The sequence below is a fragment of the Triturus cristatus genome, chromosome 2_2 (genome assembly GCF_964204655.1).
Source record: "Triturus cristatus chromosome 2_2, aTriCri1.1, whole genome shotgun sequence".
Lineage (NCBI taxonomy): Eukaryota > Metazoa > Chordata > Amphibia > Caudata > Salamandridae > Triturus > Triturus cristatus.
In genome coordinates this window covers 872,165,609-872,182,879 of record NC_140582.1, presented here as the reverse complement: position 1 = coordinate 872,182,879, position 17,271 = coordinate 872,165,609, and the positions used below count along the sequence as shown (strand labels likewise).

The window sequence follows — 17,271 nt, the reverse complement described above, 5'->3', positions numbered from 1 at the left end:
GAGGACAGTCGATGTGGCTGCCTCCTGTGTTGTCAACTGAATGAGTGGTTTTGCTAGAAATGCATACTGAGGGATCCACTGTCTACAATATGAAGTGAGGCCTATGAACGCCCGCACCTCCTTTTGTGTCTTGGGTATTGGCATGTTAGCTATTAACTGAATGCGGTCGGGTGTAAGCTGCCTTCCCTCCTTGGACAGCGAGTGACCAAGGTAAATAACTCGCTGGACACAGAATTGCAGCTTAGAAGGAGACACCTTGTGCCCTTTTTCGGCTAGAAATTGTAAAACCGTCAGTGATGCTTTCTCACATTCGGGTTCGCTTCTCGCGGTGATCAGCAGATCATCGACATATTGAAGCAAAGCAGTGTTAACTGGCATGTGGATACTGTCGAGTTCTCGTTTCAGTGCTTGGCTATAGATGCTGGGGCTTTCTGTAAATCCTTGAGGTGCGCGTGTGAATTTAAAGCTACGTCCATTTAAACTAAATCCGAACAAATATTGGCTTTCCGGATCTATTGGGACGCTGAAAAAGGCATTTTTGAGATCAATTACAGTAAAGAATGTTGCTTCGGAATCAATAGCTGTCAGTAATGAAGAGATGTCTGGAACTACGGGGTATTGTGGTACAATACATTTATTTAATTCGCGCAGATCAATAACCAATCGATATACTGGCGGGGCCTTCGGATCTGTTCGTTTAAGAATCGGGATTATCGGTGAATTACATACATTGGAGTCTGTTTCCACAACCACTCCTTGGGCAATAAGTTCGTCAATGATTTGCAGTAATGCCACTACAGCATCTGGGGGTAACTTGTATTGTCGCATTCGTGGTAGTACCACTCCTGCCTTTAGTGTGACTCGATATGGTGTAATATTCATGCAACCAACATCAGTAGGGCCTTGTGCCCATAGATGTGTAGGTAAAGTCTGCAGTCGGGAATCCATGTCTCTAGACACATAATGACCTTTAAAATCACGTAAAAACAATCTTACTCCTTCCGGAGAACAACATATTATAGCTCCTAGAGCTTTCAGCGTTTTTATTCCTAACAAGTTTTCTGGACATGATTTAGTAAGCAATAAATCTGTAGTTCTGGTCAAGGGTCCTATCGTAAGTGGAAGAGGCTGTGATACTTCATTAACAATAGGTTTTCCTGAAAAACCAAGGGATATATTCTGTGAGCCTGAGAGGGGTGCCCCTGGAACTTCACTACGTTTTATGGTTGTTCGACTTGCCCCTGTATCGAGTAAAAATTTTCTATCTTGGCCTAATAATTCACTATGTACATAAGGTCCTTCTTGGTCTACAGGGACCTCAATAAGGGGTAAGTCAACTTCCCTCTCTAGGCTGTTTCATGCATATCGTTGATAATCAGGATAGTCATACTGTGCGGTCTGGTACAGCTGTCGTGTCGTGGTTTGTGTGGCAGCAACAGGCAGCGCTGGTGCAGCTGGCACAAACTGTATAGACTGTGGTGGAGCTGGCATGGCTTGTGCATGTTGCGGAGCTCCTTGTTCATTCTGATCCTGTCTGGGTGGCCGTGGTCTTTCTTTTGTATTACCTATGGCGATATTATGTTTTAAAACTGGACAATCGTGTACGTAATGACCTGGCCTTTTACAGTAATTGCATGTCCCTTTTACAGGTCCTGTTGAATCACCGGAATGTGTCGTACCCTTTTTATGTCCTTCAGCTGGAACTGTCTGAGAGACTAGCATTTTCATTTTCGTGTCTTTCATGCGTCTCTGTTCATGTTCTTGTTCTTCTCTAATTCTATTGTAATGGTACTGTAACATTTGTAACATTTGTGATGGGGTATTACCTTGCCATGTACTCTCGAATTTTAATACTCTATTCTTCACTTGGGGCAAAGAATTTTCAACTAATTTTGTCACAAACAGATGTGGGTATGACTCGCTACTTGCTTTTATACCACTATTTATACCAAAACATTTTTCGAATCGGGCATAGAAATCACTAGTGTCTTCATCTTGCTTTTGTTTACAGGCTGAAATTGCACCCCAGTCTTCCTTTTTCGTAGTTAATAAACGTGGCAGCACCTGTACTAATAAACCTGGTAATGCTTTAGTTTTGTCCCCAAGCCCCGAACCTGGACCTCGGGCCCTTTCCTCGTTTTCTAATGCTGTCCAATCTATCTTTTGGTCTCCTACCTCCCACTCTTTTTCCTTGAGTTTTTCATAAATGCCAGCAGGCATTAATACCTTCAATATTGTCATAATGTCGGGATAGGTATACTCTCCCATGAGTAACATGTCTTTAATTTCTCGGTGGAAACCCGCTGGGTCTTTGTCATGACTGGGTACCACTTTCTTCATTTCTAACAATTCTATTTTTGATATGGGCGTATATACATATACACGTTTAAACTGATTGTCCTCGCCCTTTATTGGGTGTACTTCTCGTAAGGGATTCTGTCTGTCCATGTAATACATCGGTCTTTCCTTGATGGGCAATGAAACATGTTCTGGACATACAAAATGAATGTACTGCCTTCTGGATTCTAGTATTTCCTTAATTAACTTAGTACCTGAACCTTTCCATCTATTCGTGAGTAATTCAGTCAATATATCAGGTAAGGGACCAGGATCTGAATGTTGGCTTTTATATAGTATAAGAAGTTGTTGAATCATATAAATCCCAGCTAAACGCTGTTCATCTGGGGTGAGGTTCAAAAATGTGTGTGCTATTGTATCATCACCATATTTTCCGGGACTGTCAACCCAATGAACGGCTGACCTGGCTAATTCTTGTTCATCCCTAGAATCGAGAAAATGATAACCCCTTCGTTCTCGCAGTAATTTGTCAGCGGCTTGGAATGAATGCTCGGGGGACCTTATATTTATTATAGGTGTTTGGAAATTCCTGTTATTATCTGGACATATCGGACGTATCGGATCAGTAAAACATCTGGTACTATTACAAGATCTTCCTCTACCTACATAGGCTATGGTTTCTGACTGTCCTGTGGGTAGTCCTGATCCTTCCTCCTCCTCGTTTTGTTCAAACTGATCTACCGCTAATCTTTCTTCGTGTAGACGTTCTATTTCTTTACGGATCTTTCTGCACATGGCTATTATACAGTTTTGCTTATCATGTCTCCCTTCTGATATATTCTGACTCCATCTGGTAAGAATTTGCATTGCTTCCGGGTCTACCCCCGGTCGGTCTTGATTTCTGATCACACAATTTATAAGGAAACGTAACAGTTCCCCCTGTATTTCCACTTTCTGGTATTCCATAGCTCTGTTAATACATTCTGAATCTCGCCCTGTTTGGACAAAATGGTATATATTATCTAGATGCGCAGCCATTCCTGGTAACTTCCCTAAATACACTGCGGCTCGTCTGATACGTAATGATGCCATGATCATTTCGTCCTCTTTGCCGGGCACAGGGTCATATCTACAATCTATAAGAAGTTCCTTAAGCGTACGGGCATTTATGAGTTTGGGGGTACGTGAATGTGCTGACTCTTGAAAGGTGAGTTTATTTATTCTGGGTGGCGTAGAAAAAATATTGGTAGCACCTCCGGTAGCCCCGTCTGGGGTATCGGGTGTGAAAGGATTCGTTGAACGTGATACAGCGACTATAGGTGTGGACACAGCCATAGAAGTAGCTGTAGGAACAGATGTAGAAACAGATGTGCTTGCCGGAACTTGTGTCAGGACTTGTTGCCGTAGAGATACGGGTACTGGATCTTGGCGTTGAATATCCCTGGCAGGCGGTCTATGCGGGGCGGGATTAGCATACTCGGGAGCTGCGTCATCTAAATATGAGGAAAGAAAAACATCTTCTGCGGTTCTAGGATGCCCCTTAGGATGTACTTTTATTGGAAATAATGGGATTGGCAGGTCTTTTGGTATCTCCGGGGTAGCCTTAGGTAATCCTTCGGCCAGAAGGGGATACATACCATTCATAAGGGCATTTCTTTGTCTGTCTACTTGTTCTGATTTCACTCGTATACCTTCTTCAATTAATAGATTTTCTTGAACTTTATTTGAATTCTCTTTACTCTTCTCTTCCTGTCTACGTGCTTTTTCTGTGCGTCTATACGATTCTTTACGCCATAATTCAATGGCGTCCTTCTGTGATTGTCTAGCTTTCTTTTTCCATAATTCTTCCTCTACTTTCACGATGCACTCTGCATCCCAGGTCCCAGCTGCGGGCCACCTCTGACTTTCTGGTAATTCCTTAGTGTAGTCTACCCATAAATCAAGAAATAAAATAGCGTCTAAGCCATGTTTATGATACATGAAGTACCCTGGAGTGTCCCTAGGAGGAATAGGAACGGCTTCTTCGAGTACCCCTTTTCTTGTCGTGATCTGTCTTAATTTCGAAAAGAGCGGCATATTGAAAACTGATCTGATACTTGATTTTGAACAAACTTAATACAGTAATCACAATAATGAACAGTCATTCACACCACAATATGCAGAACGTACTTAAAACATTTAACATTTAACATTTAACTGAGCAACAATGATGATGACGATTAAGAAAACTTAATCACTAAACATAATACTCGACTTTAACTGAATTATTCTGAATTCATATACTTGACATACTAGATATACTGCTAAACAGTACAGATACACTGCTGAAACAGTGCAGACCGGATTTGTGTACCCAAATCCGTCTTGACCGGCACAACCTATGTGCACGTCAGAACGCCTCCCCAGTAATGGTACTCACCGGGTAGCTCGGAAACGGAAGGCCTCGGAAACTGAACTGAACTTGAACCGGACTGGACTCGACTTGAACACTTCGGAAGCCGAACTTGACTTGGGACTTCGGAAACTGGTGGGCCTCTGTATACCTCGGATCTTGCTCTCTCAGCTAGGCTCTGGTCAGGATACTTCGCACTTCTCACCGCCTCGTCTGGGTGTTGATCGCAGCCTCAGTCGCCCCCGCTTGACCGGAGGGAGATACAGGAAATCCTGCTGGTACGCGTTATTGTCCGTCCAGCTGTGGCAGGAGACCGGGCCTGCAACGCACCGCCGGCGCGTGAGATGAGAAAGTGTCCCTATTCGGGCGCCATTCATGTGGTAAATAATTTAATTACCGGGACTTAATTTGATACAGAAACATAATAAAATAGCTCAGTAAATAAGAGGCAGAATCCGTGGTATTAGAGGTTCGGAATGGGCTTTATTCCAATGGTCGATTATAATCGGTTGCTCCAAGTTCCATCACCACGAAGGTTCAGGAAGTGAAGTACATACGTTATTGACAATCAATTACTTTTATACAATAAGCATTACAGTGAAGCAAATACAAGAGGCGTAACAATTGATAGTGGAGATAATATATTCATACGTGGCAAAGATAGGCGTAACTGGGTGTGTTTAAAGAACGTCATCAGATGTGATGTCATAAGAGGGCGGTTACATGAAAGAATTTCGCAATGTCAGCAGAAATACTTGACAGAAATGCGCGCGCAGCAGCATGACGTGTGATTGACGTGCAACTAGGGGGTGAAGGGGACTTGACATTTAGCTCTACATGTGGCGACAGAAGTCTGGAGGGTCAAGTCAACCTAATCCCAAATCATATCTAACATCCTATGTTTAAAGAACTATGTTATCCAAAAGAGAGGTCTCTTAGAGTAGAATCTTATTCTATACTGACTATACTGACTGTTAGTGCGTGTACAAGCGTCTAAGTGTCTACACTAGATGCGAGGGCGGAATCTTCCATAGTAACAGGGCTATGAATTACTTGCATGAAGACAGAGAAGCCGGGCCTTTGCTCGGTAGCTGGAAGAATGTTTACTTAAGCTACTAGACAGGAATGCATTGGGCAGGGAGCGGAGCAGATAATTTTCGAAGGTGAAATACAGTTCTTGGCAGGCAGCAAGCTGATGTCAGGCTTCGTGAGCCGCGCAGGGAATGAGACAAAGTTCATGGTCACAGATGCAGGCTCGGACTGGAGCTTCAGAGACAGAAAGCAAGGAAAGCTTGATGACAGAATCAGGGCCTACTTGCCTGGACTGAAAAAATGGCATAAGTGAACCATATAAGGCGGTGGCCTTTTGTACTTAGGAATGGAATATCCGGCCTATTCATGGCGGATCTGAAAGAGGACATGTTAACGGTGGACGCACATGTATTTGCGTCTTCATAACTGGAACTGGAGGGAACATACATGTACTTGTAACATGTACATAGAACCGTTGGGGTCCAAGATAGGGGACATAACTGACCAGAAAAATCCATATTTCCACAGCATTCCAATCATCTATGTAACAAGCACATTTTTCAGGAGTGCCACATGAAAGTTTATCTCACTTGAGAGAGCTGCAGTAAGAATCAAGATCCATTAAATTATTGGCAAAACTGTATGTTTCAAATGGTATGAACATTTCCAGAAAATGATTGACTAGAAGGTTTAAAACTTTCTTAGAGCAAATCACAGATTTAGCAAAGGTTTTTGTTGGTTTTAGGAAAAAGAGAGTTTATTTGTAATTACTGAGGAATTTGTAGTGATGGCCAAAGGGAAGTCACATTTATCCCTCCCTGACAATAGATGATCTCTCATAAAAATCGGAGTCAATCAGGTCCGTTGATTACTTTTTCCACATAACTCCCATGGTAAACATTTTTAGAAAATCACTTTGGATGAATCAAAGGAGAGCCAGCCAGTGTCCATATTTAGTTGAGTTAAACGGTGATAATCATGAAGCATTTGTACATTATTGGCTGAACCATCACGAATTAAAGAGTATGAAATATGTCTGTGATTGTGGGTTGATCGTCATCAATAATCACTAGTTTTAAGCATCTTTATTAGCAAAAATATCAATCTGATATATACTGGTGTCATTTAAAATTCACTGAAGTTCAGTAAAGCCACTAGTAATGCACAAGTGCATCATTTTAAGTATGATACTGAAATGGAATAGGGAATTTGTAGAATACTGAAATTACCTAGGCTTGTAAGATGGACTTTTAACTATAAAGGTCGACAGTAACTATAAATGAGGATCGTTTGAACAAACAGCACTGAGATACTTGCTCAAACAACATGATGAAGATAGAGAATTGCACTTTGTTAAGACATCAGTAGACTTTAAAAATCTAAAATATGATGTTTCTCAAATGCACTATGACTAAAAGCAGCAATATGTAGATCAAAAGAATATAGATTTAGATCAATTTGGAAGAATTGTTGGGAGATAAGGAAAGTGGCATCCCTTTCATCAACTAAATGTTTCTTGAAGTTTTCACAGGATACCAAAGAGAGGGCAGAATAGGATGAACATTTACTAAGCTAAATGATTTCAGCAATCAAAATCAAAAACTGTTTAGCATCAATATCTGAAGAGTGTATGCTAGTGCTGTATCTAATCAAGGAATTTCACTCATGGATACGTGTTTCAGTGTCTCAAATAGACTAAATCCCAAGTGCCTGGATTACTGCGCTAAATAAATCAATATAACATAAGAACAAATATTGCATCATATACATTTCTTCAAGTTTTATGAATCTTCCTCTTAAGTATCTTGGTTGTATTTAAAAATATCACGATCAATTACATTCACCGACAAATATATTAACACTGGAATATTTTCTGCTAATAATCCATCAAGGTAACTATGTATAATGAGCGACTTACCTTGCTAATATCTTGGTAGACGACATGTATATAAGTTCCAATCAATGTTAAACACTATTATGTTGGTAGAACACAAAGAATCTCAAGCCATATAAATCCCCAATGCACAATTTTCCTTCTTTTTTTGTTATTATTTTTAAGATGAAATCAAGTAAACTATAATGTTTGATGGTTTGTTTGAGATAGAACTGTAGCTTGTATTTCTGCTATGCAGGCTTTGACTACTCAAACACTATTTTGAAAACTTGTAGTTTTGATATTTTCAACAATCATTCAAGACCACTTTTTACCTCTGTTTAAAGTTTCAGAAGTACATGAAAACACTCTTTCCCACTTCGTTTTGATGCTTAGTGATAATTGTTTCTGGAAACTTAAGTCTCTGTCTCCAATCATGCAAGACAGAGTGCAATAAAGCAACACTACTGACAGTTGTGAGCCATATAGATGCATGATACCATAACATAAATTAACATATGAGTAAAATGAAAAACAGCTGATTTGTTTAGAATGTCTTAAAAATATTTGAGAATTTCACTTATCTTAAGTGCTGTATGTATACCAGAATCTGTTCCCATGACTAATAATGCCCATCTTCTTATGAAGCATGTTAAATATTTAGTCTTCAGCTTTGCAGTTGTGGAACCATTCAACTAAATTCAGAAATCCAAATTTTATTAAATGTGACTACATCGTTTGTTTTATTATTTTTGTTCTCACATGTTTTAGGTAGTACACATGCACATTCACATTACATTAAAAGTTTAAAGAGCAGCATTTAATCTATGCTAACATTTGACCATACAAAAATGTCTTTCCTTTCAAACAGATTTCTTGCTCAAGAAGATGGTGATGGTGAGGAGAAGGTGGCATGCTATATCACAGCACCATCCCATACACTTCAAAAACTGATCTGCAGAATCATCAATGACATGAGCTCTTTAGTTGTATGTGATTCAGAAGAACTCGTCAGCAATGTCATTAGTGTTGAACGTCTGGACCCAGCAATGAAGATTTCATTCCCGGTCACCATTGCAATCCCATTCAGTGCACGCTACAGAGGAAGCTATAGGGATATCATGGTGAAGGTGTATGATGATAAATTTCAATCAAGTTACATAACTCCTGTATCTCTGGAGGGATATCATGGAAACCACAAGGTGATCACAGTCACAATTTAGTTAAACAAAATATAACCTATTTATACAATACTCTTACTATTCAATCTAAAAAAAAGAGTGAATATTTAATTAATTATTTAATTACTTATTTAGTTTTATATAGCTCAAGCTATACCCACAGGTGTCAGAGTGCCTTTGATGAGAACTGGTCCATCACAGAGGAATTTTGTTTCATTGAATTGAATTAAAATTACAAGTTTACAGGTTACACAATAATACTCAAGCAAAATCAGTTTCTTTGCAGCAGTTCATCAATGATGAATGGCATGGTTTGAAGCTCAGAAGGAAAAGAATGTCTATTTGAAGGTACCTGAAAAAGTTCCATAGTACTCTTCATTTGTTTTTCTGCGATTAAAATATCAAACAGAGCCTGTCAGGACAGACATCACACTTCTCAAACATATTTCAGCTTTTAGGGAAGCAGAAGATTCAGGGCACTGAATGATGGGCAGACAACATTTTCTAGCTATAAAGACAGTGCACCACTGCAGTGCTAGGTTCATTGGATGTATCTACTTGTCACTTAAGTAGTTTCAGTTTTAGTGTGTACCTATGAAATTATTGGGAAGATTTTGATTTGAAATGCTTTTTATGTTTTCTTTTGAGAGATAAGAGGTCCTTAAATGATTTCAACTAAGGATATGTCCTAGGTATTGGAGAAGTTGCTCTGAAATCTCTATGGTTAAGCTTGATAGTTGTTTACCTACTATGAAGCTGGAATTCCTGGTTGGTGTTGCTTCTCTTAGATATTTCGAAGAAGTAAGGTTGTTACGGCACAGAAAACCATTTTTGAGTTTTCCTTCAGATCAGAGCTAGCTATCACATCTGTTCCTTCTTTTTAGCTCTCTTCTCCAAGAAGGCAGTTCTTCCACGTATTTCTCCCTCTCCAGCCCCTCTGTGGTTGGAAATGTTGGGCAGTATTAACCTATTTAGAGAAGGCTGCACATTTTCCTAGATCATGTACTTTCATAACGTTTGAAGTGTGAGGTCAATGGAGCAACAGCCACTAAGCATCCTTATGCAGATGGATAAACGTCAACATTTCAATTGCTTACATAATTTCTGCGGTGGCCTAACCACCTGAACTCAAGGGCGGTCAACAAGATGTATCACAGCCTCTTGGGAAGAAGTGTGCCTCTAAAATATAATTGTGTGGCATTATACGGCAATTTCTGCAGACCTTTACCCATTACTATAAGCAGTGGGGAGAGGCACTTTGAACCTCATATTCATTACTTTTGGTTCTGTATACAAATTCACTTCTTTTTTGTTAATAAAATTTCCTAGTCTTGCACCATTCTGGCATGAACTGCATGTTTAATTAAATGGTCAGTGTGAGAAATTGCGTTGTTGGTTGAGCGGGAGGTTAACCTTGCTCATGAAACAGCCACAATCCCTGTCAAGGTGAACAATAACAGTCACTACATTAACCTGTCTCTCTGGTAGCTTGGCACAAAAGCTGTCAGGCTTAACTTAGAGACAATGCATAAAGTATTTATGCAGCACACAAACAGTAATAAAGTTAAAACATATAATAAAAAATTCCCATACCAACATGGAAGAACACAGTAAATAATAATACATTTTTCGACACCAAAATGACAAAAACCAATCATTAGAACTGGAGTTATCAATTGTTAAAGATTAAGGTAAAAACTAGCCATAAAAGATCAAAGCGCCAACCGCGAACATCTAGTCACGCAAGACTGGGTCAAAGTCGAATAATATGGATTGTGGGTCGGATACCAAAAGTGGATTGCCCTCAGTCAGTGCTCCCCTTCAGACTTTGAAGAAATTTGATGGAAAAATGTCTGAGAAGGTAAAGTTCAATGTGGCAAGGCCACAGGCAGTGTCCATGAAGGAGGCGTAACAAAGTTGTGCTGACGTTTTTTGCGTTCAGACTTAGTCTCTTTTTTGGAAGTGGAAAATCTCCAGCGGGATGAAGTTGCAAGCTGTAGCTGATGAGAGCTGCATGAGAATGGATACCCATTCTAAGAAGTAATGCTGAAGAGTATTTGCTGCTGCAGAGAAGAATGAAGTGGAGGCTGCCATAAAGTGAGGCTGACCGGCAGTGCACCTCGGGCGGCTTGACAAACAGGTAGTTTCCATTCTCAGAGCACATTTTAGCCAAAAATGTTCAAAGTCCCAAGTTTTGGATTTTGGCTATCTGGGCACCTTTAACACCACCTCCAAGGGACCAGAACCTGAGAGGAACCACTTGGAGTGTTAGGAATCACTCAGGCTGGTCCAAGGTGCAGGTTCACAATGGTTGGAGCCTTTTCTGTCCCTGAAGCTATGATCAGGATGCCATTCAACTGGCCCTTGGAGTCCTGTGTTTTAGTAGTGGAACAGAGCTCAAGTAGCAGGGCAGGCTTCTGAGGGAGTACGGCAGGCTTCAGTCAGCAGAACAGTCCTTCCCGGTGGAGCAAAGCAGTCTTCTGAAGTACACAGGCTACAGCAGCAGGCAGTCCTCCGAAAGTCCTTCCACCGTTCCAGAAAGGGAACTGTAGAGTGGTTCTGATGATCCTATTTTGATATCTTGTGCCTTCTTTGAAGTAGGAGAGGTTTCTAGAGATTCCCTTTGAAGTGCTTGGAATTTCCTGCCTCCCCTGCCGAGGCTCCAGCCTGTCTGCAGGCACAATGAGCTGGTTTGAAGTCCTTTGTATGAAGACAGGGCACAACATATTGCCTTGTAATTTGGGGCTGTGCCCAGCTCCACCCCCATCCTGCCAGTGATGGCTAATTGAGGCACTCCTTATCCCTCTATTATGTGGATGTCTGGGAGTAATATACAAAGTCCAACTGCCAACTACACTACGTCATATGACTCAGGACCACGCTGAAGGCTATGGAAGGGGAAGGCCAACTTTATAAACGTGGCATTTTCAAAATTGTGACTTAAAAATCCAACTTTACCATTAAAGAGGATTTTAAATTACAATTTTGTATACACCAAATATGAACACCCTAATTGCTCCCAATCAAATGTTAGCACTTAATAAATGTAATAAGGCAAGCCAATATTATCCTTTGGGAGAGGTAGGCCTCACAGTAGAGAAACATTTTGGAGTTTTTCCCTACCAGGACATGTAAAACCTAAAAGTGCATGTCCAACATTTTAATTACAATGCACTCTGTCCTATGGGCTATTTAGGGCCTATCTATGGGGTGCCCTACATGTAATAAAAGTGAGTTTAAGTCTTGGCAAGGGATTATGTTGCAATATTGAATTGGTAGTTTAAAACTGCTTACATGGCAGGCCTAGGATATGTTTAAAAGGACTACTTAGGTTGGTGGTACAATAGTTGCTGCAGGCCCTTTAGTAGCATTTAATTTACAGGCACTGGGTATATGGTATAACATTTTACTAGGGACTTACTTTTACTGTGTTTGAGAATAAGCACTTTAGCACTGGTTAGCAGTGGTAAAGAGCACAGAGTCCTAAAGTCAGCAAAAATGAATTCAGATAAACGGGTGGTTGTGGGCAAAATGTTTGAGGGAAGACCACCTTAAGGCTAACAGGTCTGTCTACCAGTCAGTCTATAGTTTTGTCATGACTAGTTTTTAAGAACTGAGATGAGTAAGAGAGCACACTGAGCTAATTCCCAAGTTTAGTTATTATTTGAATATTAACTACAGCAGTGCTTATCCCCTCATGTATCAAAGCTCTGTACATTTCAAATTAAAAGTCCAGCATTTCGAAATAGCAGGTGGCATATTTCTTATCAGATATTTCTCACTTGTTACAGTCAGTTCTGTGGTTTTCTGAAAGGCCCCTCTAAATAGCTCAGTTGTTAAGAGTTTGTTGAATGCAGAATGGCTGTAGTCTGCCCTCAAAGTGAGTATCGGAGCATTCCAAAGCTTTGGGCTATGTATTCCTAGAACTCTGCCTCTATGTTTTACCTTGTGAGGGTTTGTCGAGTGATCAAAGTCAATGGATCAAACTGGAGATACCTGAGTCAGAAGTCATGGGGCACAATTTTAAATGTGAAGCAGTCTGTTGTTCCAGTATGGGTTAAACACCATACAAAGAACTTTAAACTTGATTCTCTCTTCCACTGACAGCCACTGAGGTGTTTTCAATACTGCCTTCATGTAGTGACACAATGGATGACATTTAGGAGTCACCAGCGGTCGCAGCTGCCCCTTGCTACCCCTGGCACTGCCTTTGAGACCCCTTACCTCAGAGGTTTCAAAATCAGTGCAAAAAACCCATTATTGGAGTCAGGCTCTAACCTCGTTTTCTGATCATTTTTATTACGTTATCAGTAAATAATAGTTTATTATTTACTATTAGTGTAATAAAAATTGGAGCAGCAAGATATGGACCTTCACTGGCATCTTAGATATGATATATAAAATGGTTTTAATGTATGTTGTGTGCGTGCATGTGGGTGAGAATGAGTTTGGGAGGGAGAGCATGTGTATGTGTGAGTATGTATGTTTGTATATGGTACAGTGGATGTGTGTGTGTGTCGAAATGAGAGAGTAACTGTAAGTGAGTCAGAGTGAGTGAGAGAGTGTGAACAAGTGATTCAGGGTGAGGGTGGGGAGATTAGGTGAAAATAAATGAGTGCAAGTTAGGTATAATGAACGAATGAGTGTGAATAAGTGAATGTAAGTGAGCAAGTGTTGTTATGCTTGCGGATCCGCTGTTGAACCTGGCATGATTCTTGGCTTATAGATGCACCCTTGAGAAAATGTTGGCACGAGAATACGGGAGGCAGTACTGGGTTACCCTCGGGAAAAAGCTACTGCTTGCATTTTCTGTGTACATTTTGGTATGGAGCACCCATGAAACAATACCAGCGCTGGAATAATTGGCACCTGTGGCAAATTGCTGCTGATGGCACACTGGAGGAAATTCTTTGCATAAAGGAAGACAACTGTGGCAAGGTCATAGAGCCATCCATGAGAAAAAGTGATCCTTGACATATTAGGCATAACCTTTGACATGAGGGACCTCCATAGTGCAAGAGAAGCAGTATTAGAAAAAATCTGGCTCTGGCATATTGTATGTAATGTTTGGGCAAAAGGGGGCACCATGGCAAAATGCTGGTCCTAGCAATAAAGATAATTTCTAACATAAAGGGGCACTCATAGGACATTATAACATAATTGGTGAACTCATGGGGACTGTCAGAGGTCTGTAGCTTGGCACACCATGATAGGACTTGAATATTTAGTGAGTGTTGTTTTAGAGTCTATGGCTTTTTAGCAAATGCATGTGAAAATTGGGCATTAAAATGAAACAACCCCGCCCTTTGTTCTCCCCTAGAAGAACATATAATACTGATTATGCAATTATGGTACTACACCAATGTTAATTATTGTGATATCATCAGGATTAAGGTTATCTGACATCACTTCTTGGGATGATGCAGGGTGAAAGGTCATCTGATGTCACTTTCTGTGACATCTTGAAGATCAAAGGGTATATGCTGTCACTTCCGCTATCCCTGGCATTTTGGTGAATCAACGTCCATGAGTGACATTTTTATCAGTTTAGGCACAGTCTGGCGACATTAATTGCAGTCATTGCATGCTTCTCTCTTTTTACAAAAAATATAACATTACAAACCCAGTGTTGACAATATAAAGTATCTGAATTTAATTCAATTCGGTTCAATGTTATTTGATCACATGAAAATGGATCATAAAGGGAGCATCTTAAATCACGGTATAAAATTGTTATAAAAGGATGGAACAATAATAAAAAAGCACTAAATAAAATACATTGAATTTCATTTGGGGTTGCCAATATTCTTAAGAACAATATAAAAATAAGCTTTTAAAACTGTAAGCAAAAAACACATCAAATTCAATCAATTCATATCCATAAATGCATTGTTAAAATAACAGTCTTGCATCATCGTAGTGTGTTCTTTAAGAAAGATCTGACTGCCTTACAGACTAGATAGTTATTGAGTTTCTGAAGAAACATCAATGTAGCTCTGCACCTGTCTTGTAATAATTGAATTAGAAACTATTTTGTAAATGGGGCATAGAACTTGCAAAGAAATACAAAGTGTAATATTGACTGTGTTGATGACTTATCACATGGACATATAAAATGTCAGCAGGCTCAAATTGACCCTGGGGAAAACATAAAAGCCATTGAATGGAACATGTTCGAAATCGCGGTAATAGAATTATTTCCCAAGAGGTCAGTACAATGACTAAATAAGGGGCTACTGCTTCAAAGGTTTGGAGGAGACAGTGGTCTCTAACAATCAATTTCATTATTACTTCCCCTCTCTTTGGGCCTTTCTATAGGAAGGAAAGCAGTTCTTTATCCACTCTTTATTCGTCTTAGTAATGCTTTGCGGCCTGGCAAAGATAGAAGGGTGGTCTCCTTAATAGACCTGAGCCATGGGATACTGAGACCATAATGACATGATAGGCAGTCATAGATAATGGCCCAATTAACTCCACCCTCTTCATATAGCCAAATGGAACACCATGATAATAGAGGGGCAAGCTCTACTTGGTCCTCCACATATTCATGTCCTGAGGAGCCTGAAAATGGGCAGTGGACGGAGGGACACCCAAAATCCAGCGGTAAACTCTATTCCCTTCCTCTTGCAACCTACTGGTGTCCCTATAGCCCCATATCCCCAAGACATAAACCAGGGAAGCAAGACACTTCCTCCTATAAATGTCTAAGATAGAAGTGATTGGTTTGCCCCCCAGAGTGGTATGCAGGGAAAAGATAGATCAACAGCTCAAGAGTACTGGTTGACCCTACTTCCAACACACGGGGACCAAGAGCAAGCCTCATCAAACTTCACACCCAAATAAGGGGACTGGCTCATTCTTGCAATTAGGTTCCCTCCTATACATATAGTACATGTCTTTGTGTCCTAGCTAATAATGTTGAATCATTCGCATAGAGAAGAGGCAGCACAGGCTTGTTATTAACAAGTACATCAGCCACCACATTCGAAAGGACAGATTCAAGCTCATTTCTATAGAGCAAGAATAAAGACGGGGAGAGCAAACACCTCTGCCGAACCCCCGGTTAACTAAAAAGGTTGCTGTGGACTCGCCATTGTTAGCATACCTAACTGTCACTTCTAGGTCCCAGTGAAGATGCCGCAAAAGAGTGGCAAGATCTGTCTCCATGCCCAAAGATGTTAGTATGTCCCATAATTTTGACCAATTAACACAGTCAAATGGGCTAAATTAGTCCATGAATGCCAGCTGGAGAGAATTACCCTTTGCCTCCTTGTACTTGACTACAAGCAGTTGAAGATTGAGGCACTGCTCAGTAATTCAAACACTTTCTTAAACCCATCCTGAGCTGGGGAGACACTTTTCTCTGATGTCCACTCCAACAGGTGATCCAATATGATGCACCCAATTATTTTCTTAAGTATCTCATTAATTCCACTCAATGGGTGCAGGGTAAGAATGGCAGAACCTTGTATTGCATGGATACCGGCTGCATCATTGACAGCAGTGCTAGTTTGGGTTGGATAGAAGACCCAATTATTTTACCTTTATGTATGTTTGTGATGAGCTTTCCGTGTTCGATGGCCAATCGAATGGACTGTTCCACCAAACGCAAAAATCTCACAGTCATCAGCCCATTCAAAGAATTGTTCTTACACCCAGTGTTGCACATGGTTAAAGCAATTTGTGGCTTTATTTGGGCTTTCCTGGGACTCTTCCAGACACTAGTATCTCAGTGCATTGTCATAAATTTCAGTGTTCCCCATATTGTTCTACGGCCTCTTCTAGGGAGTTTGCGAATAGTTTGAAATGTAATATCATGATAGATGAGCCTTGAGGTGTTCTAAAAGAACCTTTCAGAACAAATGCTGTTTGACTCAGTTTCCACTAGCTGGTTGTTTAGAATGAGGAAGTGGCTAAGGGCCTGATTACGAGGTTCTGTGGTCCTGGAGCGGGCAGCACGCCACCGCTTCACTACAGGGCTGCCAAAACCTACCGCCATCCACCAGATTAGAAGTATTTTTATGGCCTGGTGGGTGGTGTGGCGGTCCCCCGGCAGTGCTGTTTAAAGCTGCAATGCGAGCCTTAAACAACACCGCTGCTGGACCGCTAGAGCACATTCCTGCACAGAAAGGAATGCACCATGTTGTGCATTCCTTCCTGTGCAGGAATTTGAGGTGAAGAACTACAGGGGAGCACAATATGTGCCCCCCTGCATGCACCCCATGCACAGGGGCAAGAGGGGACCCTGTAGGATTCCCTTTGTTGCCTCACCCCCACCCTTTTCATGGCAGTGCAACCACCATGAAAAGGGCAGTGGAGAGGCAACTCAAAACATGCTCAGCTGTGCTGCTGTGGCACCGCCAGTATACATTGGCCTCAAACCGCTGCCAGACTGCCACAGGATCCTTGATCTGCGGCGGTAGCAGCTGTTCAGTAGTGGTCCAACCGCCACACGTATAATACTGCGGGCGGCCCCACAGTGTGGCGGTGGTCAG

General features: G+C 41.0%; 1 protein-coding gene across 1 annotated transcript in view; it reads left to right on the top strand.

Annotated features, from left to right (window-relative positions):
* Positions 1 to 17,271, top strand: part of DTHD1 (death domain containing 1) — a 350,756-nt gene that overhangs the window by 155,668 nt on the left and 177,817 nt on the right. Inside the window, exon 3 of the mRNA XM_085643317.1 lies at positions 8,467 to 8,797. Coding sequence (XP_085499443.1) covers positions 8,467 to 8,797 — 331 coding nt within the window. The remainder of the gene's footprint in view (positions 1 to 8,466; positions 8,798 to 17,271) is intronic.